Source organism: Pseudoliparis swirei, chromosome 13, assembly GCF_029220125.1.
Source record: "Pseudoliparis swirei isolate HS2019 ecotype Mariana Trench chromosome 13, NWPU_hadal_v1, whole genome shotgun sequence".
Lineage (NCBI taxonomy): Eukaryota > Metazoa > Chordata > Actinopteri > Perciformes > Liparidae > Pseudoliparis > Pseudoliparis swirei.
The window spans coordinates 17,992,240-18,014,973 of NC_079400.1; the positions used below are offsets into that span (position 1 = coordinate 17,992,240).

At 45.0% G+C, this 22,734-nt stretch overlaps 4 protein-coding genes across 4 annotated transcripts in view; 3 read left to right on the forward strand and 1 right to left on the reverse strand.

Moving 5' to 3' along the window:
* Window positions 1-22,734, reverse strand: part of cpped1 (calcineurin-like phosphoesterase domain containing 1) — a 243,295-nt gene that overhangs the window by 15,174 nt on the left and 205,387 nt on the right. The gene's annotated exons all lie outside the window — the stretch shown is intronic.
* tomm22 (translocase of outer mitochondrial membrane 22 homolog (yeast)) lies at window positions 533-3,008 on the forward strand. The gene is made up of 4 exons (XM_056429769.1): window positions 533-866; window positions 1,309-1,427; window positions 1,669-1,786; window positions 1,916-3,008. The coding sequence occupies exons 1-4, from the start codon at window positions 777-779 to the stop codon at window positions 1,988-1,990; spliced, it is 402 nt and encodes a 133-aa protein (XP_056285744.1). The 5' UTR covers window positions 533-776; the 3' UTR covers window positions 1,991-3,008.
* Window positions 9,474-12,875, forward strand: dmc1 (DNA meiotic recombinase 1). The gene is made up of 11 exons (XM_056430449.1): window positions 9,474-9,617; window positions 9,775-9,857; window positions 10,280-10,332; window positions 10,447-10,488; window positions 10,567-10,639; window positions 10,929-11,020; window positions 11,130-11,203; window positions 11,292-11,406; window positions 11,622-11,682; window positions 11,782-11,898; window positions 12,541-12,875. Exons 1-11 carry the CDS (start codon window positions 9,474-9,476, stop codon window positions 12,608-12,610), a joined length of 924 nt encoding a protein of 307 aa, XP_056286424.1. The 3' UTR covers window positions 12,611-12,875.
* On the forward strand, window positions 13,027-22,418 carry gspt1 (G1 to S phase transition 1). The gene is made up of 14 exons (XM_056429743.1): window positions 13,027-13,380; window positions 13,617-13,661; window positions 15,015-15,293; window positions 15,384-15,417; window positions 15,644-15,721; window positions 15,981-16,161; window positions 18,689-18,843; window positions 18,967-19,113; window positions 19,702-19,795; window positions 20,406-20,486; window positions 20,607-20,780; window positions 21,102-21,191; window positions 21,284-21,452; window positions 21,640-22,418. The coding sequence occupies exons 1-14, from the start codon at window positions 13,182-13,184 to the stop codon at window positions 21,690-21,692; spliced, it is 1,779 nt and encodes a 592-aa protein (XP_056285718.1). The 5' UTR covers window positions 13,027-13,181; the 3' UTR covers window positions 21,693-22,418.

Here is a 22,734-nt window from a genome sequence, read left to right on the forward strand (position 1 = left end):
GCGCACACAGAAAACCATGTGGTTGTCTTTTGTGCATTGTGTGTCCAGATATAAAGTAATGTTTTAATGCACCTGCAGTTGCAAATGTATGTTGAACATCAGGATTATAATACCAATGGTTCTACTCTGAATTGTTTTTCCAGTCCTACGGTGACAACTTTGTCATGTCAAAAATAAAATAAATCTCAAAATAATAGCCAATAATGCGATACCTGTTTTTTGGGGGGTGTTCCTCTAATCCTCAACAAGTGTCATACGCATTTAGTGCTCGAGAAATGCGTATTTATTGTTCCTACAAAACAAATGTGTGTTATGATATAATCATCTATATTTGTTATATATTTTTAAAAATTCAATTGTATCAGAAATGTAAAATCGGTGTATAAACCTAAGGTTAGATAAACTGTCGATTTCCCTTTAATGACTACTTGCGAGACAAAATGAAAATTCGCCACCGGCGGCTGCTGTCGGACCGCCTCACCGACAGAGGGCGCTGTTTATTTGTGGGTGACGTACAAACTGACCCCTGCCCGCTGTCGTCATGCGTCCCCGACAAGCCTCACGTTTTCCCTCTGTGACCTCGGACTGTCGTTGAACTGATGCACGCCTCCTAGCATTAGCTTTGATGAGAGTCCATGGAGCCTTCAGAAACTCACTGAACGGACTGTCGTCGGCTTAACGATTGTTTTTTTCTAGCGACCTTTTCGTTTCTTCCCTCGTCGCGCGCACACGCTGCTGATCCAGGGCCGACGCAGAGGAGCGGGCGAGCAGGAAACATGCCCGTAATTGAGGAGCTTTCCCCCGATGCGGGCCCGGTGTCCATTCGGCCCCTCGAGGACGAGATTGACGATGACGAAGATGAAGATGTTAGTGGCTAATCATTCGGGGGTACTTCGGATGTATGAATGAAAACAAACAAAAACAGATAACTTCGAGTCGCGCTGTTCTTTATCGTCTTAGCATTTGCTAGCTAACACGGCTATTCCAATGCTAAGTAGATCATTTGCACCTGAGGTGTTCTTGCGGTGACAAACCCTGAATGAGTCCACGGTCTGTTGCAAGCGTATGCAAATATGAAATAGTTAAAACATAATCTAACTACCAGTGATTTGACTGTCATGACAGTAGCAGTAATGTATCAGCGTTAACAACAGCCACACCAGCCGGGTCGCAAACTTCCGGCTTACCAAATTTATGAATGAATGTGGATTTATTTCGCCTTTTTATTCATATGAGCTGCCGCTTGGGTGCTTACTCCAATTATTGTATCCAAGAGCCGTGTTTGACGTTCGTTTCTGTCTCCTTCAGCTGGATGAGACTCTGATGGAGAGGTTGTGGGGCCTGACGGAGATGTTCCCCGACACGGTTCGCACTGCTGCCGAGGTGTCTGCATCATGCTCCGTCTCACTGGCCAAGAAGTTTTACAGGTAGATGTGACGTCTCACCTTGTCCATACATGGATTTATACATAGTGTGATGTTAGCCCAGTGGATCAAGAGAAGAGATTAACTACTAATTCGTCGGCCTGATCCCAGCAGCCGCCAGTGACAGACTCCCATCTTCCAAACAGTTATGCATGTTCATCGCTGGAGGCGAATTCTAGAAACAGAAGTCCTTACTCAATACCTTGGACTGGCGTGTTTTAAACATCCCAAACTTTTTTTCCAGTTTTTCCCGCTCGGCGCTCTGGGTCGGCACCACCTCCTTCATGATCTTGGTGCTGCCGGTTGTATTCGAGACAGAGAGACTACAGCTGGAGCAGCAGCAGCTACAACAGCAGCGACAGGTGAGCAATCATGTGCACGCACAAATACGGCAACCAGTCGCTGAGAGACTGTAAACTGTCAAGATTGTAAATTCAAATGGGTTAATGTGTCCTACGAGCAACCTGAACGATCGACTCTTTCCCTTTCAGATCCTGTTGGGGCCCAACACTGGAATGTCCGGTGGGATGCCGGGTATGATGCCTCCTGCACCTGGCAAGATGTGAGACATGGAGAGGGCCTGACATGAACCTGAGATCTGCTGCTAAGCGATGTAGCGGGGGGGGAGGCGGTCGCAAGGAGAGACAGAGACCGTGGAGAAGAGCTGCAGGATAAAAGAGAAGCAGAAGCTGGATGTCAACAGCGTGAAAGGCCCGCTCCAACATATTGGATTGGAGGAGGCTGTGATGCGTTTTCTAACCTGTCTCTCTCGCTGTCTCTCCTTACTCCAACATCACGCAGAGACTTATTTCCAGGAGCACTGCTTCTATTTTCATTTACATTTTTAAAATATATCGGCAATCGACATGAATCATTTGTTCTTTGGGGCATAGCAAGTGTAAGTGGATAAACTGAAAGCGGAAAGGTTACCAAATGTATGTCTTGGTGTTTGCAGCCTGAAGAAGTTTGCTATATTTGTAATATTTTAGCAGTTTTGTCCACCATCATCTTAACGGACAGATCCGATGCATCGTGAACAACACTGTAAACGCTATTGTTGATATGTGGTCTACAGGACGAGCCTCTTGAGGTTCAACACGCTAAATTTCACTCTTCTATGTGGCCCATTCCTGTTGGTACATTTGTCACATGTCACAGTTCAAAGTGTGTATGTCAGAGTGCAATGTGTCTCACTTCAGTTCTTGGACTGATGTCTTTGCTCTAGAGTTTTAAGCAATAGATTGTATAATGCAGCAACACCAGATTCCATGGTGTTACATTATTCAAAGATTGTTTGGTCCTTTTTTCTTTTGATAGTATGTGAAAAGTGAAATTATATTGTCATTGAAGAGAGGACATGTGTCATACGGTTTTTGACATGTTATGGTGGTGGACGGAAGTTTCATGCTAAATGTCTCTATACTGTCCTGACATGTCCAGTCTGTTATTTTTTTTCTTCTCTTTTGCCATTCATGTGAATTTACAATCTCTTTCCTCTTTTCAGTGAGCAAACACGTGTCTCTGTTTTCTGGTCAACGTGACTGGTAATTAAAACACCAAATAAAATGGAAAGCTCAGCATTTACTTTCAATGTATTGGTTATGTCATAAAATGGCATGAAGTAGGGATTTACGAATGACAGACCGGAATAAATTATATTATTAAAGAATAACATAAGTAATTAAAGTTTTCTAAAAATTAAAATGACAATGAATGGTTATACTTTTTTATTTTATGAAAGGCATATAAATAAAATAATTGGGATTACATGAGAGCTGGAACCCAAATATAATTCGGCCATAATTTATGTTACCACACAAATGTGTGTTTGTCCTACTGTGGCATATCAACACGTCTGCAGTGAAAATTATCCATTATTGTAGTCATGATGCTCTAGTTTTTACTATTGTCTCATGCAGACAACTATGTTATAGACCAGGGGTTCCCAAACTTTTTAGACCACGCACCCCCTTCTACATCCCGACCGGGTTCACGCACCCCCAATCCCCCACACCGTAAAAAAAAAACGCAACAGAATGCAAGAGTTGTTGAGGGGGGGGGGGGGGTGCTAGTGAGAGTGTGCTCACCTGTGCGCGCATCACGGCTGGGCGTTACGCGCGCCGGCATCGAGCCGAGAAGAGTTGTTGACGGGGGGGGAGCGATGCGCGTTATGGGAGCGGCGGCGCTGGGCTTAGCCCAGAGGAGTGAAGCAGCGAAATTTGTAGACATAGAAACACTCTCAGACAGCAGCTTGCTGTTACGTGCGCCTGCTGCCAGTCTGACTCCGCTGTTTTGGGTGAATGACGTCACGTGCGACCTGGAGGTGTTAACCACTTGTGTGCCAAATCTTATTTTTTAAATTTTTTTAATTAACATTCAGATGTTTTTTAGCCTAGGGACGCCACTGGTTAAGACCGAAATGACACTTGAGAGCCCTGAGAATGTTTAATATTAATTATTACACCATTAGACCACCATTACATTTTTCCTCTCGCGCACCCCCTAGAGGCAGCTCGCGCACCCCCAGGGGTGCGCGCACCACACTTTGGGAATCCCTGTTATAGACACCCCATAATAATATTTTTACATTTCCAGAATGCATCACATGCATTTTCAAACACTATAAAGAGTAAAAAATAAATATCAATATACACATTTTTTAATACCTAAAATAAAATAAGTCAGTCATTTTTACAGTTTTTTCAGAAAACATAATAAACTCATATATTATACTACAGGGGTAGAATCACATGGGCTGTGTCTACTACCGCGCACTTGAGCACTTCGAGCACTGCCTTTCAGTGTTCGAAGTGCGCCACTGAAAAATCCAGCAGAATTCAGTGCACTGAAAGTACCCGGATGGTGCACTGCAAACGGGCAAAAAATGTAGTGTAAAACGATGGACACTACTCGCACTAAGCGGCCGCCATCTTGGCTACGTACCGGAAGAGGAGGAGCCCTTTCGCCAGCTTTTCATTTTATTTCTAAAACAATGGCGGACAGCACAAGCGGTAGACCACGAAGCTACAGACCGTAAATGTAAGTATCAGCGGTTATTACACATTGTACTGGTATTACAATGTACTACTAACATGCCATTCTCAGATTAGTGAGCATACATAGGTAGCATTAGATGCCATTGGATCTGCATGGCAGTTATGATAAACTAGCTGGGTAATCCACCACCCGGCCAGTCCGACGAAGGTGCACTTTTATCGGACACTTTCCGCTTGACAGGTCGGCTCCAGGCCCTTGCTCCAGCGGCAAGTCCGACGACAGATAGCTATGTCAGTCATCGGACAGTGTTAAACAACGGCTGTTCTGTTAAACAATCGAAATAGCAATTTTAATAATGGATTGACAATGGATATGCTCAGTTTAATAACGGGTTAACATGACACCGCGAGCGTTTGCACACACGCCGCCCGATAATTAATACCGTTACGATAGCTATCTAAGCTTGTCCTTCTAGAAATAATTGTAGCTTTCAATCATCGTTGTGTTTTTTTAATGTCGTGTATGTATTAATTTAAATGTAATCGTGGTCTGGGACAGAGCACTGAATGGCTATCCTATTTCTATTTCCTGCCCCAGAGACGTTTCCTGGAGGTGCTGGTGCTGGTCCTCTGCTGCCCTCCCGACATCTGGCTCCAATGACCTCTGGCACCTCACATCCACCTCCAGGGCCTTGAAGAAGATGGACCGCCATCGCCTTCAGTATCCCGAAGGACCTCTCCACAACACAACACACCTCGCCTTTGACAGGCAGCAGTTGTAGCTTGAGGTGGACAGGCTGCCTGAAGGGGTCATGAGGCAGATGGGTTGGGACAGGCAGGGGAGCCACCATCCCCAAGGATACAGTATCCTGGTGGAGGGATGACTGCTCATAGAAGATGGGGCTGTTATTCAGGACCCTGGCATCATGCACTGAGCCCGGGCCTGTCGAGGCCCTGGCCACCACCCGATAGGAGGTGGCGCTGGCAAGCCAAAAATAAAAACTAGACAGGAGATCTCGGGCTCCAACCGTGGTCAGTCTGTGCCCAGCACAGCCATGAGGGCGTTGAATGACTCCCGGTGAGCCTGAAGTCCACCCTCATGTCACTGTGGCCATCACAATACAACGCCAGCAGTGGCATTGCAGCATTGATACGGCAGCGCCGCCTGGGACTGGGTGGCTGCTGTAGAGTCTGGGGAGGGGAGGGGAAGATTATATTAATATGTAAGTCATTTTATCAATAAAATGTTGTCATTGAGGTTTTGTAGTCTTTTATTGCATTTTCTGATTTATATTAGAATTGATGCATGTTTGTAACAACAAATTAATATGCCTGTGTTCAATTGCTAATTGATTCCTGTATCAGGGTGAACTTCACTACAACAGAGATGTGTCATAGACATACTGTTTTCTAGTGACTGGTAATTAAAACACCAAATAAAATGGAAAGCTCAGCATTTACTTTCAATGTATTGGTTATGTCATAAAATGGCATGAAGTAGGGATTTACGAATGACAGACCGGAATAAATTATATTATTAAAGACTAACATAAGTAATTAAAGTTTTCTAAAAATTAAAATGACAATGAATGGTTATACTTTTTTATTTTATGAAAGGCATATAAATAAAATAATTGGGATTACATGAGAGCTGGAACCCAAATATAATTCGGCCATAATTTATGTTACCACACAAATGTGTGTTTGTCCTACTGTGGCATATCAACACGTCTGCAGTGAAAATTATCCATTATTGTAGTCATGATGCTCTAGTTTTTACTATTTGTGCACAGACAACTATGTTATAGACCAGGGTTCCCCCAAACTTTAGACCACGCACCCCCCTACTTCCCGACGGTTCCGTTCCCCCTTTAATCCCCACACCGTAAAAACGCAACAGAATGCAAGAGTTGTTGGGGGGGGGGGGGGGGTGCTCACCTGTGCGCGCATCACGGCTGGGCGTTACGCGCGCCGGCATCGAGCCGAGAAGAGTTGTTGACGGGGGGGGGGGGGAGCGATGCGCGTTATGGGGGCGGGGGCGCTGGGCTTAGCCCAGAAGAGTGAAGCAGCGAAATTTGTAGACATAGAAACACTGTCAGACAGCGGCTTGCTGTTACGTGCGCCTGCTGCCAGTCTGACTCCGCTGTTTTGGGTGAATGACGTCACGTGCGACCTGGAAGTGTTATCCACTTGTGTGCCAAATCTTATTTTTATTATTATTTTTATTAACATTAGCCCCGGATGTTTTTTAGCCTGAGCCACTGGTGTTAATGACATGATGACCCGAGCCCTGAACATGGATGTTTTTATATTATTTTACCACCATTATTACTTTTTTCTACCTTTTCCTCTCGCGCACCCCTAGGGCGGCGCACCCACCCCAGGTGCGCTACAGGAATCCCAAATATTGTTATTTCATACCCCATAATAATATTTCATCATAATACACTGCAAAGGTAAAATTAAATATCAAATAAAAAATTTTAATAAATAAAAATAAATACAGTAATTAATTTAAAACAGTTTTAAGTCAACACAATTTTACAGTTTTTCGAAAAACATAATATATTATACTACAGGGGTAGAATCACATGGTGTGTTCACCTGAGGATGTCGGCGATTTTACCAGAGGTGGCCAGTATCATGAGGACAGAGTCCCCTACAAGGAGATGATTTAGGCAAGAAAATAATATTTGTTGTCAAAAGATGACAGGTCATTATTTTAGAAAGGTGACTGACGATATACAGTAATACTAATAGGTACACAGGCAGAATAAAAATATACGAGTCTCCAATGCTGCATTCATGCTCCTTTTAAACTACTAGTCGTGTGAGTATTTATGGGATTGTGGCTTCTTTTTGGCTCAGATCAGTAACTAATGAGCATTTCTGAACATCACTACAACTCATAAACACTTATACATCCCTTCATGAAGGCGGGTATTATCGCACCTAAAAGAAATAATTGTTAGCAATGTCACGATACTCATGTTATGTTCGTTCAACTGCTAAGTTTATAATTTCCGACAGCAAGTGAACGGAGCAAAATCACGAATTCCCGCCAGTTGTCTCTCGCGCGCTCCTTCACGAGTGGAAGAGCGCTCTGCCCTATAACTTGTTTGTTTTAGTCTGTATATCTCTCGTCTTTTAAACTTAATTTAATGAGCAAGTGTCCTAGTTTTGATAGTTTTACTGACTGACGTGTTGACGTTGGGAGCGGCTGAAAGACCAGAGTAACTTCAGCTCGATAAGATATAAGTTTATATTAGCTAGTTAGCTACATTAGCTTAGCTGACCTTGGCTAACTGAATCAGCAAAAATCCATTTAGTGTTCAACCCATAGTTACTACATTGAACATGAAATCTGCCGAGGACCAGGTTGTCGATGAGGATACTAGTTTTCAGGAAGATGAGGTGAGACAATATTATAGTAATAACTATTATCATTTATATTTGCTGACTTACATTAGCCTTCAACGACTAGCTAGAAAAATCAGCAGCTATAAAACATCTGAAATGACCAAGCTGACCAGAATCCATTTATATATTGAAGCTATATACCGTTAATTGTAATAACAATAATTAAAAAAATCTAGGAAATACTCTATAAGACAGTGTAACAACCTAACTCATAAATATATCTATATATACAGGCATGAAAACGGGTCAGGGGTGAAAAAGGTGAGGAGGATAGGCGCGCGGGGGTGCTGGTGACTTCCACGAACATCGATGTTGGACGTTGTATGATAATCTATAGGTCCTCCATTCTGACACCAAGTCAGTGATCGGGCCCTATAATACTATAATAATAGTAATATTGTGTATAATATGGTCATTCATGAACCAACTTCCTTTTTTTGTTGTTGGCGTGAACAAGTCTTCAAGTCTTGTGCTCTGCTGAGCCTCGAGTCTGTTCCTCGAGTCTGTTCTGCCTCTACCTGGTTGTCACGATCTTCTATACCATACCTGCCATAAATATCATGATACAATACCATAAAAACAGTATACCATCGTAGATACGGTATATATTTATCTATAAATAAAATAATAAAATGGATCACTGATCACTTTTTACCAACTTTTTCAACACTTAACAAATAGCAGTAATATTAGTATTAATACAGCAAGATATGAATGAAACTTCATGGAGGCATCATAGCATTGATCAATGATTATACACTATGAGGCCGTTAGTCTCTGACCAGAGGATACAGAGTTCATCAGGAAGAGCAGCTGTAGAGTTACAGAACTTTACAGACTGAACTTAAACATTTCACTTCTGGCATCTTTTTTATTTTTATTTTTAAAGCCGAAAATTCCGCCACTTAAGGCCCCTCGCTGTGAGCGCTGCGCTGCGCGTGCAAACAGCTTGACACGGAGCAGCGCGTGCGCTCTGATCGCTCTTTTAATGAAGTATTGAGACTAAAAATATGCTAAATCACATCTCTCTTAACGTACGGGTACTTTGTTAGCATCGCTCCACCGTGCAGCGCGACAGCAGCAGAAGTAGCGGCTAACATTCAAGCTAACCTAAACCACCAAACGCTGAAGACGTCTTGACGCTGATTGGCCGAGACGCGACACGTCCCATCAAAGATGTTTTATTGCGAAGAGCACCACTTCACACTTTCTCCGCGTCCCACTCCAATCTCATAAACGCCGGCTGGCCAATTCACCCGCCCCCCCCTACTCCAAAACAAAAACTCTTCGGATCTACACGATTCACGTAAGTCACCTATTTTGGTTTCAAAACGGCGAATTTCGCCGAAAGGTGAGGGATTCTCATGCCTGATATATTACACAGTGTAAGTTGTATTACAAATGTTTTCTTTATGGTAAAGATTCTCAATAATAAAGATTACTTCTCAGCAACTAACTAACGATTTTATTATTCTTCAAACCTAACAGGAAACCTTCTTCCAAGACATTGACCTCCTCCAGAAACATGGGATTGTGAGTAAACAGCAGAGCTGTGACAGGGTTTCCCCATCAGATCAGAAGTCAGTTGTCTCTGTAAATATCTCTCTGTCCTTCCCACCGGTGACCCCAGAATATGGCAGACATCAAAAAGATGAAGTTGGTTGGTATCTGCACTGTGAAGGGGATCCAGATGACGACCCGAAAGACTCTGTGCAACATCAAGGGCCTGTCCGAGGCAAAGGTGGAAAAGATCAAGGAGGCTGCCGGGAAGATGCTGGTAAAAGGATTTTCTATTATTAATTTAATGTCATTCTTCAGCAAGTGTTACTTTATCCTGGTGACCTTAATTTAAAAATAATTACACTTTATTGATCCCACTGATTGAATTTCTCAAGAATATTTAGCTTTATTAGATAATCTTCTTTACATTGTAGAATGTTGGTTTCCAGACCGCCTTTGAGTACAGCACGAAGAGGAAGCAGGTGTTCAACATCACAACCGGCAGCCTGGAGTTTGAGTTAAGAGTTGCTCTTAATGTTGATTTCACGTAGACTCTAGGATTTACACTGCTGAATATAGTATTTGTTTGTTTTTATATTATGCATTAAAAATGAGTTATTTCATATCCTCTTAAATATGAGACATAGTGATGTAATACAGATTCAAGTAGTTCTGCTATAACAATGCAGCTGAAAGTTGGCTCATCGTGGTCTGAAAGGTGACATTATAGTGTTGTTAATGTTTTCTCTAACTACTCTGTTACTTAAAATTGATGTTTGGAAGTTGTTTTTTTACTGTAATATATAATTAGCTGGTATGGTAAAGTTTTTCAAAACATTGAGATTAACCAGACGCTGTGGCTGAGTGGATGACAAATGATACCTTAGTTTCTCTGATTATGAATGTCAAAATGTAACTGATTGTCTTTTATCTCTACAGTAAACTTTTGGGTGGAGGTATAGAGAGTATGGCTATCACGGAGGCCTTTGGAGGTGAGGAGATGTCTTTGGATATCTAAAAACCTAATGTGTGCGGTTACATTGTTTTAATATCACTCAGTTTTCAGCACTGGCTCAAAACTATTACTCCACTATTTCATCCTCCAGAGTTCCGCACAGGGAAAACCCAGATGTCTCACACGTTCTGTGGTAAGTGAGGAGCACGTTTGGAAAATGGCTTCCCCCGAAGTGAATTCAACGTCAAATAAAACATGTTGTTTTGTCCAGTCACGGCTCAGCTGCCAGGCGAGGATGGCTACCCTGGTGGGAAAGTGGTCTTCATTGACACGGAGAACACCTTGTATCCTCACAATGATTAGAACAACCACACAACATTTGATTTGCAGTTTGTCAATCGACTGTCTCGCTTACCTGAAGTATCAGGTGTTTGTTATTTGTTGTTCCAGAAGGATCCCTGGCCATAGATCGCGCTGCATTGCCCCTACATCTCGCCCTACGGATTTAGAAAACATGTTTATGAGGTGTTTCTCAAGTAGCTGTCCTCTTGTGACGATACGATGGCGGTTCACGTGTATGTCAGTGGGTTTTATTCTTGTTCTGTTTCACGTCATCCTTGACTCTGGTCCAAGTCGTCCAGACAGACTGAAAGACATCGCTGACCGGTTTAATGTGGACCACGGTGCTGTGCTGGACAACGTGCTATACGCCCGGGCCTATACCAGTACAGACACACTTCATTTCTAACAGTGACACATGTGTGGTGTGCAAAGGAAAAGAGCAGTTTGTAATATTTGGTTGTATTCAACTTTTGTCTTTTTGCCGCTTGTCAGGCGAACACCAGATGGAGCTGTTGGACTTTGTAGCTGCCAAATTCCATGAAGAAGGAGGAGTGTTCAAACTTTTGGTGAGTATCAGAATGAACTGGAGGAATTTCCTCTCATATTCATAATATCCGTGGTGACTTCTGATATTCTGCTCCTCCCTGTTGTCAGATCATCGACTCCATCATGGCTCTGTTCAGAGTCGACTTCTCTGGTCGAGGCGAGCTGGCTGAGCGGCAGCAGAAACTGGCCCAGATGCTCTCCAGGCTGCAGAAGATCTCTGAAGGTCTGAACCAGGACTGTGCTTTATGTAAACATGTAAAATCACAAACATCATATATTTTAACTGGCATGTGCAGGGGAAATCTGAAATTAATTATATTGTTGTTTGTCTAAATCAGCGTGGGTGTCTCTCACATGGGACTCAAACATTCATAAAGGAGTATTGTTCCAAATTATGACTAATATTGTACCCGTGTTTGGTTGTCATCTATGTTTTAGAGTACAACGTAGCTGTGTTCATCACCAACCAGATGACGGCAGATCCCGGTGCAGGAATGTCGTAAGTCATTCTGAACAAATCGGACACACTTTGTGTATGAAAATCAGTTTTCTGTCAGTTTGAAGCTTTGATGAGATGTTTTATCCGTCATCGTTTTAGTTTTCAAGCTGATCCCAAGAAGCCAATCGGTGGGCATATCCTGGCCCACGCCTCCACCACACGGATCAGCTTGAGGAAAGGCCGCGCGGAGATGAGAATCGCCAAAATATTCGACAGGTAGATATATGGGATTCAGTGAATTATGATGCACAGCATAAAGGGGAAGACTGCTGCAGAGACTAGAAATCACAATAAAACCCACATAATAAGATCACCTGTAAATAAATCTCAAAACATAAACTTCTAAATAAACGGCTCTCAATCTGTAAACTCTAAAAACAACAACAACAATGCAATTAGTAAGTTTTCACCCATAACAACATTTTTTAATACTTGAGAATGAACGCTGCAAAATTAGAAGTTGAAGGCCAGTTTCACTTCCCCTTACCGTGATGTCAGATGACGTGAGATTTTCCATACCCTGATAGATGGTGTGATATCACACACTTCTGCATATCGTGTGAAAGCTCAATGGGTCTTAGACTATGTTGAACATTGCTTTTGTGTGTCTCCTAAAATAATATCCCACCCCAAAACTTGTGATTTTAAATATTAAACGCTCAATTTTTAAGATGAGCTTTTCGTTATTGACACCTGTGGTGGTTCTAGCGTGGTCTGAGTAAATTAAAGGGGTTGCTTCAACATGAACATTAATCTGCCCTGAGAAAGACCTCAGACCTCCATAATATTTTTATTTGAACAGTGAAAACATTTGTGACTCACACTTCCGCTCATTTATCTCTCCTTGATGTCCTCTAGTCCCGATATGCCTGAGAGCGAGGCCACGTTTGCCATCTCTGGTGGAGGAGTCACTGATGCCAAAGAGTGAAGGATGAAAGGAAGAGAAGATACGCATGTTCACATAGTCCCCTGTTGCCACCATTCTTTTAATTTTGTAATGGATTTATTTATTGAGCGTTATTGCTTTTATATAATATATTAACTTCTTAAAGTTACACTGACAATCTAGTACCGTGGTACTTTTGATGTATTTATTCCACACGTTGTAGTATTTTTGTCCCTGTGTTTTTATGTTGCAATAAACACAAATAAGACAAGACTGTTTTCCATAGTGTATCATTCCCGAGACAGCTTCAACTTCCCTCAGAGACACGTGACAAGGTGACACCACGGTGCGCCCAGGTCGGTGCTGCCCTCTAGCGGCGATCCCAGGAAGCGCAGCAGCTGTTCGCCACTTCTCGTCGGCTACGGGATCCATATGCTTTGCGAAAAGCAAGGCTCGACCAAAGCAATGGGAACTTCACCAAATGCGCCGCTGAGAGTCTGAAACACACCGGGCGAAACCCAACGCGTTGTCACGGAAACCGTAAACCAGCGCCCACACCTCGCGCCCGGTAGCGGAGAGCTTGTCGTCTTAACTCTGGCGAAAAAAAGGAGCGATGGACCCGAGAGACACAGCCCCGGATTCGTGGGAGTTGGAGGAGGACGCCGAGGCCCCAACCGCCGCCACTGCGGAGCTCCCGTCCGCCTTCTCCGCCCTCAACGTCAACGCCAGGCCGTTCGTCCCCAACGTGAACGCCCCGGCGTTCGTGCCGAGCTTCCTTCAAGCCAACGCCGAGGATGAGCCGCCTTCAGCCGGTGGGTGGACGCCAGACAGGCAGGCAGGCTGGAAGTTAGCTTAGCTTAACTTAGCTCGCTGGCTAACTCCGGTTAGCATTCGTCAATTCCTACGAACTCGTCAACAAGTCCGCTCCAGTGGCAGTCACGTGTTAGTTTTTTTCAACACAGGAAGTCGAATTAAAAAAACACGTGTCAAATTAATACGTATGAAAGTTGTTTTTTTGACACTCTTTTTGCTTTTTCTCTCTTCAAAGGTGCCCCTGATCCAGCCGCCAGCATGGAGGTGGCAGAAACAGCCGGTACGCGGTGTGCTGAGGCTCTGGGTGTTCAGGTTGTCACGTTACTGGGCAGGTTCCCACAGGGCGGGTGTGGTTATTGGCTCACAGGTGTACATTTACCTGCAGCCAGATTTGTGAATTCTCAAGAAGCAAACTGGGAGAGCTCCTGTGCTCCACCAAGTCTTCCAGGGTTCACTGACTGAGCCATATTTGGAGGAAACCAATGTGTGCACAGGGCCTACTCACTATTACGCAACCTCACTTGTCCATTCCCCCAAAATAGACATTGCACGTGTTCGAGGCCTGCTTGTTGTGTGTTGTTCCACAGCTTTGTGCTTGCCTAGTTTTATAATGTGTCTGAGTCCGGTTCATTCACTTTTTTTTAGCACTGCTGCGAGATGGAGCACCTCTGCTCCAGTTCCAGGAAGCTGGTGGTGTTTTTGTAAGAGTGGCTGAGCACTGCAGCTGGAGCAGAGTGAGACGGGGAGTGTGAGAAACCTTATTGCCTTTCCTTTCCAGGCATGGTCACAGGCCTGTGGGAAACCTTGTGGAATGTCTGGAAGAAGAAAACAAAATTATAATTACAGCGTGATGAAAGTCGGGACACGAATGGCCGGCAGCAAAATCTCGCTGTCTGATTAATAAATGAGGGTTGAAGGGGAAATAGTCTTTGTGAATGACTGCTGGGCTGCATAATTTCATGGCTTATTTTGTGGCCTCCTCTGCAGGGCTCAGCAGATTTCAGCTCAACATTGTCCCGGTTTATTTGGCTTCTTGTAGTTGTACTTGTTTGCTCAGCAGAACTTTGCATCGATTGAGTTTCTAACAAGTGGACAGGAGTGATGAATGATTCAGTGAAGTCCTGCAACTCTTTAAATGCTCAATACCTGTCTGAGCATGTGCTATCCTCAAGGTCCTTTATATGACACGTATGGAGTGTCGAGGCACGGGTCCAGGAGTAGTAACCTGGCGCACCTGGAAATCAAATGCCACGTCCGTAGTTTAGCTTTTGATAAGATTTTAAAGATTAGAATCACAAAAAAACAACCAGTTGACCTTGTGGTTGGGCAGCGACGTTCTTTATTTCACTCATATTGGATTTTAAAGTGATTCGTTCGATCTTTAACATTTGTAAATAGTGTCGACCGTTAGTTCTCTTGAGGTTACTGTTGGTGAAGGCAGTTTTACAGCAGGTCCCCTGGAATCAGGATACATTTAGAATGAAATCACACCCAATAATCACCATATAATTACACTCAAAAGAACCACAAGGTAGGAAATACAGGGGAATATAATTACGGTTTCTCTACATGCTCAACGTGTGCATCAAAGAGGATCCTGTTCCACATTTTTGTTCAACTGTGATGGTTCCAGCTCCCGTGGAGAACGGAGGCACAGAGGCAGACATGACCGCGGAGGAGGAGACGTGGGAGCAGAAGGAGGAGCAGAAGGAGGAGCCGGGAGGAGGTGTAGCTGGACAGGAGGACCTGGGTTCAGCAGCAGCAGCCTGTGACGAGAGTACCGCGAGGAATGAGGAGGAGGAGGAGATGATGGAGGAGGAAGAGGAGGAGACGCCCACGCCCAAGGTGGCGCCGCCGCCGCCGGGCGCCCCCAAGAAGAAGCACGTGAACGTGGTCTTCATCGGTCACGTGGGTGCGTCTCGTTTGTGTGTCGGTTCACCGTCAGAAGGATTGTGGAGCGTTCGATTCCCCTTGTGATGCTCACGATGTTTGTGTCTCACAGATGCTGGAAAATCAACGATTGGAGGTCAGATCATGTGAGTAATCCATGTTTCCTGTTCTATAAATAAACCCTGTCTTCATCTTGAAGTACTGAAGAGACTCTTTGGAGTTAGCTTTTCCTTTTTAATGAAACTGTCAAACAACAAAAAGTCGATGTAAGACTGTCTGCAGGTTTCAGCCTCAGTTTCACATTTGGCCTCCATAACGACGTCAGGGAATGAATGATGGTACTTGTCCCCTTCTTGGTTTCCTCCCTCCTAGGTACTTAACTGGAATGGTGGAAAAGCGAACCCTGGAAAAGTATGAAAGGGAAGCGAAAGAGAAGAACAGGGAGACATGGTGAGAAAGACGGATGTTAAGTATTAATATACGTGAACAAGTTGCAGTATTAAAGTGTTTGAATGAAAGCCCCAAAGTAAATTTGACCTCCCATATGTTGTTTTTCCTTTTGCCATCTAATAACTGTGGAGTTCAAAATGAATAATTTAATCAAATATCACAACGGTTTTGATTCCTGTATTTCTTTTGGCACGGCAATCCACCTCCATCACAGAGTTATGGAAAACACATATTTAATAGTGGAGTATGGTCGGTACAGGTATCTGTCGTGGGCGCTGGACACGAACCAGGAGGAGAGGGACAAGGGGAAGACGGTGGAGGTCGGGAGAGCGTACTTTGAGACCGAGAAGAAACACTTCACCATCCTGGACGCCCCCGGACACAAGAGCTTTGTCCCCAACATGATCGGAGGAGCGTCACAAGCCGACATGGCGGTCCTGGTAAGATGGACCGGCACGTAAAACTAACCCTAACCCAGGACCCAGATGCATAGAGACCCAGTCCTGACACATAGAGACCCAGTCCTGATGCATAGAGACCCAGTCCTGACGCATAGAGACCCAGTCCTGACACATAGAGACCCAGTCCTGACACATAGAGACCCAGTCCTGACACATAGAGACCCAGTCCTGACGCATAGAGACCCAGTCCTGACACATAGAGACTCAGTCCTGACACATAGAGACCCAGTCCTGACGCATAGAGACCCAGTCCTGACACATAGAGACTCAGTCCTGACACATAGAGACTCAGTCCTGACACATAGAGACTCAGTCCTGACACATAGAGACCCAGTCCTGACGCATAGAGACCCAGTCCTGACACATAGAGACCCAGTCCTGATGCATAGAGACCCAGTCCTGACACATAGAGACCCAGTCCTGACACATAGAGACCCAGTCCTGACACATAGAGACCCAGTCCTGATGCATAGAGACCCAGTCCTGACACATAGAGACCCAGTCCTGACGCATAGAGACCCAGTCCTGACACATAGAGACCCAGTCCTGACACATAGAGACCCAGTCCTGACGCATAGAGACCCAGTCCTGACGCATAGAGACCCAGTCCTGACGCATAGAGACCCAGTCCTGACGCATAGAGACCCAGTCCTGACGCATAGACCCAGTCCTGACGCATAGAGACCCAGTCCTGATGCATAGAGACCCAGTCCTGATGCATAGAGACCCAGTCCTGACGCATAGAGACCCAGTCCTGACGCATAGAGACCCAGTCCTGACGCATAGAGACCCAGTCCTGATGCATAGAGACCCAGTCCTGATGCATAGAGACCCAGTCCTGACGCATAGAGACCCAGTCCTGACGCATAGAGACCCAGTCCTGATGCATAGAGACCCAGTCCTGATGCATAGAGACCCAGTCCTGACGCATAGAGACCCAGTCCTGACGCATAGAGACCCAGTCCTGACGCATAGAGACCCAGTCCTGACGCATAGAGACCCAGTCCTGATGCATAGAGACCCAGTCCTGATGCATAGAGACCCAGTCCTGACGCATAGAGACCCAGTCCTGACGCATAGAGACCCAGTCCTGACGCATAGAGACCCAGTCCTGACGCATAGAGACCCAGTCCTGACGCACAGAGACCCAGTCCTGACGCATAGAGACCCAGTCCTGATGCATAGAGACCCAGTCCTGATGCATAGAGACCCAGTCCTGACGCATAGAGACCCAGTCCTGATGCATAGAGACCCAGTCCTGACGCATAGAGACCCAGTCCTGACGCATAGAGACCCAGTCCTGACGCATAGAGACCCAGTCCTGATGCATAGAGACCCAGTCCTGACACATAGAGACCCAGTCCTGATGCATAGAGACCCAGTCCTGACGCATAGAGACCCAGTCCTGACATAGAGACCCAGTCCTGATGCATAGAGACCCAGTCCTGATGCATAGAGACCCAGTCCTGATGCATAGAGACCCAGTCCTGACTCCTGACGCATAGAGACCCAGTCCTGACACATAGAGACCCAGTCCTGACGCATAGAGACCCAGTCCTGACGCATAGAGACCCAGTCCTGATGCATAGAGACCCAGTCCTGATGCATAGAGACCCAGTCCTGATGCATAGAGACCCAGTCCTGATGCATAGAGACCCAGTCCTGACACATAGAGACCCAGTCCTGATGCATAGAGACCCAGTCCTGATGCATAGAGACCCAGTCCTGATGCATAGAGACCCAGTCCTGATGCATAGAGACCCAGTCCTGATGCATAGAGACCCAGTCCTGATGCATAGAGACCCAGTCCTGATGCATAGAGACCCAGTCCTGATGCATAGAGACCCAGTCCTGACACATAGAGACCCAGTCCTGATGCATAGAGACCCAGTCCTGATGCATAGAGACCCAGTCCTGATGCATAGAGACCCAGTCCTGACACATAGAGACCCAGTCCTGACGCATAGAGACCCAGTCCTGATGCATAGAGACCCAGTCCTGACACATAGAGACCCAGTCCTGATGCATAGAGACCCAGTCCTGACACATAGAGACCCAGTCCTGACACATAGAGACCCAGTCCTGATGCATAGAGACCCAGTCCTGACGCATAGAGACCCAGTCCTGATGCATAGAGACCCAGTCCTGATGCATAGAGACCCAGTCCTGATGCATAGAGACCCAGTCCTGACGCATAGAGACCCAGTCCTGACGCATAGAGACCCAGTCCTGACGCATAGAGACCCAGTCCTGACACATAGAGACCCAGTCCTGATGCATAGAGACCCAGTCCTGACACATAGAGACCCAGTCCTGACACATAGAGACCCAGTCCTGATGCATAGAGACCCAGTCCTGACACATAGAGACCCAGTCCTGACACATAGAGACCCAGTCCTGACACACAAGCTCCTCAAGCCACCCCCAGACACAGATGCATGTTCCTCTGTATTTTATCTCCGGGTTGTTTTTAAATGTCGGCGTTCCCCTCGTTGGTTTGCTTCAGGTGATTTCGGCCAGAAAGGGCGAGTTTGAGACCGGCTTTGAGAAAGGTGGACAGACACGGGAACACGCCATGCTGGCGAAGACGGCGGGAGTCAAGCATCTCGTCGTGCTGGTCAACAAGATGGATGACCCCACGGTCAACTGGAGCCTGGAAAGGTGGAGTAGGACGTTTGGTTTTTTTTATTGTCTGACATCATTTCTGTCATGCATTTCATATTTCAGTAAATAATCACATTTGCAATGTATTTTTTGTTGTGTTTTCTCACTGCTGTGCTGCAGGTATGAAGAGTGTAAGGAGAAGCTGGTTCCCTTTCTAAAGAAGGTGGGCTTCAACCCCAAGAAGGACATCCACTTTATGCCTTGCTCTGGACTCACAGGTGCCAACCTCAAGGACCCCTTAACCGTACTTGAGTGCCCCTGGTACACGTAAGTGGGCATTAAACATACGTGTTCCCCGTAACCTTGCGACTCCGCACTGTCGACCTCTTTCTTTTAATGGTTGTGTTGAATTGGGCCGCAACACGAACGATCTCATCTCCATACGGTCTGAGCATGCTCAGAGTACAGGTTTTACTCTAATCCTTTCCATTTAATTGGGCCGCTCATCACACTGCATATTTAGTTTTACAAGGGGAAAAAGATTATACCATTTTTGGACACAAGATTACAAAGAAATTGAATTTAAGTAATACAAAATTGCTTATATTGTCATTTTAGGTGCACAATAAGACGGGGATGTGATCTTAAAGGCTTAACGGAGCTTATTTAATTCAACCGTAAAGATGTAACTTGTGCACGTGGTTTCATACATAAGATAGGAAAGGATCACGGTTGTATTTATTAATTCTTTAGCATGCTCTGCTACTTCTGACTTCATACACTGCTGTGTGCTTTGAGCCTAACTTTTATAAATTCCCCAGAATGCACTTGAAATAAAAGTCGGTCGTGGTCCCACACTCAAGAACTTTCTGACAATGGGAATAAAAAGTGGATTTTCTTTTTGTTCTCCACTAGGGGTTTGCCATTTATTGCCCATCTGGACAGTTTGCCAAACTTCACCAGATCCAACGACGGACCAATCAGACTACCTATTGTAGACAAGTACAAGGTGAGCGGCTTAATTTATTTTGGCCAGTTTTTCATTCTCCTTCTGTAGGGCGATTTTTTTTCCAAGAACACACACACACACACACACACAAAATGCAGCCTCTGCACAGTCATGTCTCTTAAAGATATTTCAGCGCCTTGGCACTTCACCTCCGTTTGGATGTTGGAAGCAGTTCAACACGTTCTGTCCGTGGAGTTTTTTTGGAGCTCCCGACATTATCTTTTCCTATCATCTTATCATCTTTTCTCGTTATCCAGTCTTTAAGTCGTCTCAATACTCGTATACGATGCGTACGTGATAGTTATACACTGTGTGTACGACGATGGTGCGAGTAAGCAAACGTGAACAGTTGCTTTCATCCTGAAGGTCGACGGTAAATCGCCAGCAATAAAATACCATCATCCTGTTAAGTGAAAACGGAAAACATGTTTTTGTTGGACAATGACAAGATGCTGCGTTTCCCACAATGCATTAGGTTACCTCTATGATGCGTTTGCTCTACCACAGATATCATGGTCCTCACTCATAAAACCGGATGCATAAAGTAACTTAATATGCATGAAGCTAACGATCCTTCCTCCTGTGTGTGCGCTTCCTTCCTTCCTTCCAGGACATGGGCACAGTTATCCTCGGCAAGCTGGAGTCCGGATGCATCAGTAAAGCCCAGCAGCTCGTCATGATGCCCAACCGGGTGAGATGATCTCCTCTGCATCACCCGCCATGCTGTAGCTTCAGTTGTCACGCCAACCTGTTTGTGTACATTAATAATGTGTTTATTTCAAATGTGGCCATTAACACATCTGTGTTGCAGCACACGGTGGAGGTATTGATCCTGCTGAGCGACGACGTGGAGACGGACGACGCGTTTCCCGGGGAGAACCTGAAGTTGAGGCTGAAGGGCATCGAGGAGGAAGAAATCCTCCCCGGGTTCATCCTGTGCAGCCCAGACAACCTCTGCCACTCCGGGCGCACCTTCGACGCACAGGTCCGTGTCCTCGGGCGCACACCTCACCGTCAGTCATTACTGGAGGGGGGAACTGTAGTGAATGTCTTCAGGCTGAAGCTGAATTGGCGCTCATGTATCTGGAGAGGAGTGTGGGGGTGGAGAGTCTCGCTGTCCATCAGTTAAAGACACTTTTCAACACTCTGTAGCTTGTTTGTATGCAGAGAATATAGATAATCAAGTTATATATGAACTGATGTATCCGGCTCTGTTTCAATGCTATATTTATGTTTTGTGATGTCAAATGAACTGATTGTGATTTAATAATCTGAACTTTCTTCCTTTTTCTTTTTTCAATTTCAGATCGTCATAATTGAGCACAAATCCATCATTTGTCCCGGTTACAACGCAGTCCTTCACATCCACACCTGCATCGAGGAAGTGCAAATCTCAGTGAGTAACCGCACCACTTTCGCCCGGGAGTTTTTTTCCCCGTTCGCCTCACTTGGGCTGTGGTTCGAAACTTTTTTAAATCCCGACCGCAGGCCTTAATCTGTCTGGTGGACAAGAAGACGGGGGAGAAGAGCAAAACGCGACCGCGCTTCGTGAAGCAGGACCAGGTGTGCATCGCCAGGTTCCGGGCCAATGGGGTCATCTGCCTGGAGACCTTCAAAGACTTCCCTCAGATGGGGCGCTTCACACTGCGAGACGAAGGTGTGTGTGTGTGTGTGTGTGTACACGTTGAGCATTTTTATCTTTTTAAACTAATAGATTTTGCACAGCTTGCGGACGTAGATGCTACCGCAGAGATAATTTGTCTCTTTACTTCAGGCGTATTTGTTCCGGTGATTTGATTCCCCATTGTGTCGCTCACGTCTCTCTCTGTGTCGCCTCCTCCCAGGCAAAACGATCGCCATCGGCAAAGTGCTGAAGCTGGTGCCAGAAAAAGACTAAATGCACCGGCGGCAGCCTGCATGGAGTCCTTCCACCCCGTTACCGCCGCTGGAGCCGACCCAACACTTCTACTCTCTTTACACCCCACGATGCTGAAGGGAGGAGCAATGACAACGAGGAGTAATGAAGGAGATTAAAATTGCGTCAAATGAAGAAAACAAGACTGAATCAGTTTTTATGATGAACAATGTGAAACTAGAGACCGAGTCCAGTGTGTCAGCTTTCTCATATTGAGAGCTCAGCTATGCCACTAATGTAGCCACACGCCTCCCCCGCCCACCCCCCTTCTGTACTCCCACGGCTAACTGCGCGGTCGGCCGGCCACGCCATTTGTTTTTAGAATGGAGATGGATGCAGTGTAACTGAGTTTGGGGAAGGAAAAAAAATGAAATCGACAGAATCTTTCTTTATATATTGCAAAAGACCTTTAGAGTTAGCCTGTAATTTACAATCTGCAGAGTACATCTCCCGCTTTTAAGAGCGGGATTGAGAATCCAACGGAGATTTTACTTGTTTTTTTTAGATATTCCCAGAATTTTTAATTCGGTCCTCCACCCACAAGAGATTAATTAGTTAAATTTGAATTTGCATTCTACTCAAGCGTCATGGATGAATGCATTCACACAAACAGACACAGCTGTTACATAATCTAAACTGAAAATAAATGATCACGCTGCAACATAAAGGTGTATTTGTTTCCCTTTTAATAAATATTCAATCAATGACCATTGTATCAAAATTAATGACATTTACTTTTGAATATTATTAGTATATAACTATATCAGTGACCTATCCTTTGTTTTAATATAACTGGATGTATTGCAACTCATGAATCAAACTTACAAGCTACTGCTTTTAGCTTTTATGGATGCCGTACATTTGTAATATTTTAGCATTATATAAAACATTTAGTTTCAGTGCAGATACGAATATACTGCTTATAGTCTGCAATTTCTGTACCCGTTCTTTATAACTTAAATCGGTAAAAAGTATTATAAAGGCAACTTTTTCAAATCGTGTGTCCAGAGCTCGCGTACAAATA

What these genes read in the sequence shown, in the direction of transcription:
- gspt1 (XM_056429743.1), top strand. Translation starts at nt 13,182, where the DNA reads ATGGACCCGAGAGACACAGCCCCGGATTCGTGGGAGTTGGAGGAGGAC. An exon ending in GGATGAGCCGCCTTCAGCCG is followed by an intron (nt 13,381 to 13,616) that starts GTGGGTGGACGC and finishes CTCTCTTCAAAG; the next exon opens with GTGCCCCTGATCCAGCCGCC. An exon ending in TCGAGGAAGTGCAAATCTCA is followed by an intron (nt 21,192 to 21,283) that starts GTGAGTAACCGC and finishes TCCCGACCGCAG; the next exon opens with GCCTTAATCTGTCTGGTGGA.
- tomm22 (XM_056429769.1), top strand. Translation starts at nt 777, where the DNA reads ATGCCCGTAATTGAGGAGCTTTCCCCCGATGCGGGCCCGGTGTCCATT. An exon ending in ACGATGACGAAGATGAAGAT is followed by an intron (nt 867 to 1,308) that starts GTTAGTGGCTAA and finishes TGTCTCCTTCAG; the next exon opens with CTGGATGAGACTCTGATGGA. An exon ending in AGCTACAACAGCAGCGACAG is followed by an intron (nt 1,787 to 1,915) that starts GTGAGCAATCAT and finishes TTTCCCTTTCAG; the next exon opens with ATCCTGTTGGGGCCCAACAC.
- dmc1 (XM_056430449.1), top strand. Translation starts at nt 9,474, where the DNA reads ATGGCAGACATCAAAAAGATGAAGTTGGTTGGTATCTGCACTGTGAAG. An exon ending in AGGCTGCCGGGAAGATGCTG is followed by an intron (nt 9,618 to 9,774) that starts GTAAAAGGATTT and finishes TTTACATTGTAG; the next exon opens with AATGTTGGTTTCCAGACCGC. An exon ending in ATCGCCAAAATATTCGACAG is followed by an intron (nt 11,899 to 12,540) that starts GTAGATATATGG and finishes GATGTCCTCTAG; the next exon opens with TCCCGATATGCCTGAGAGCG.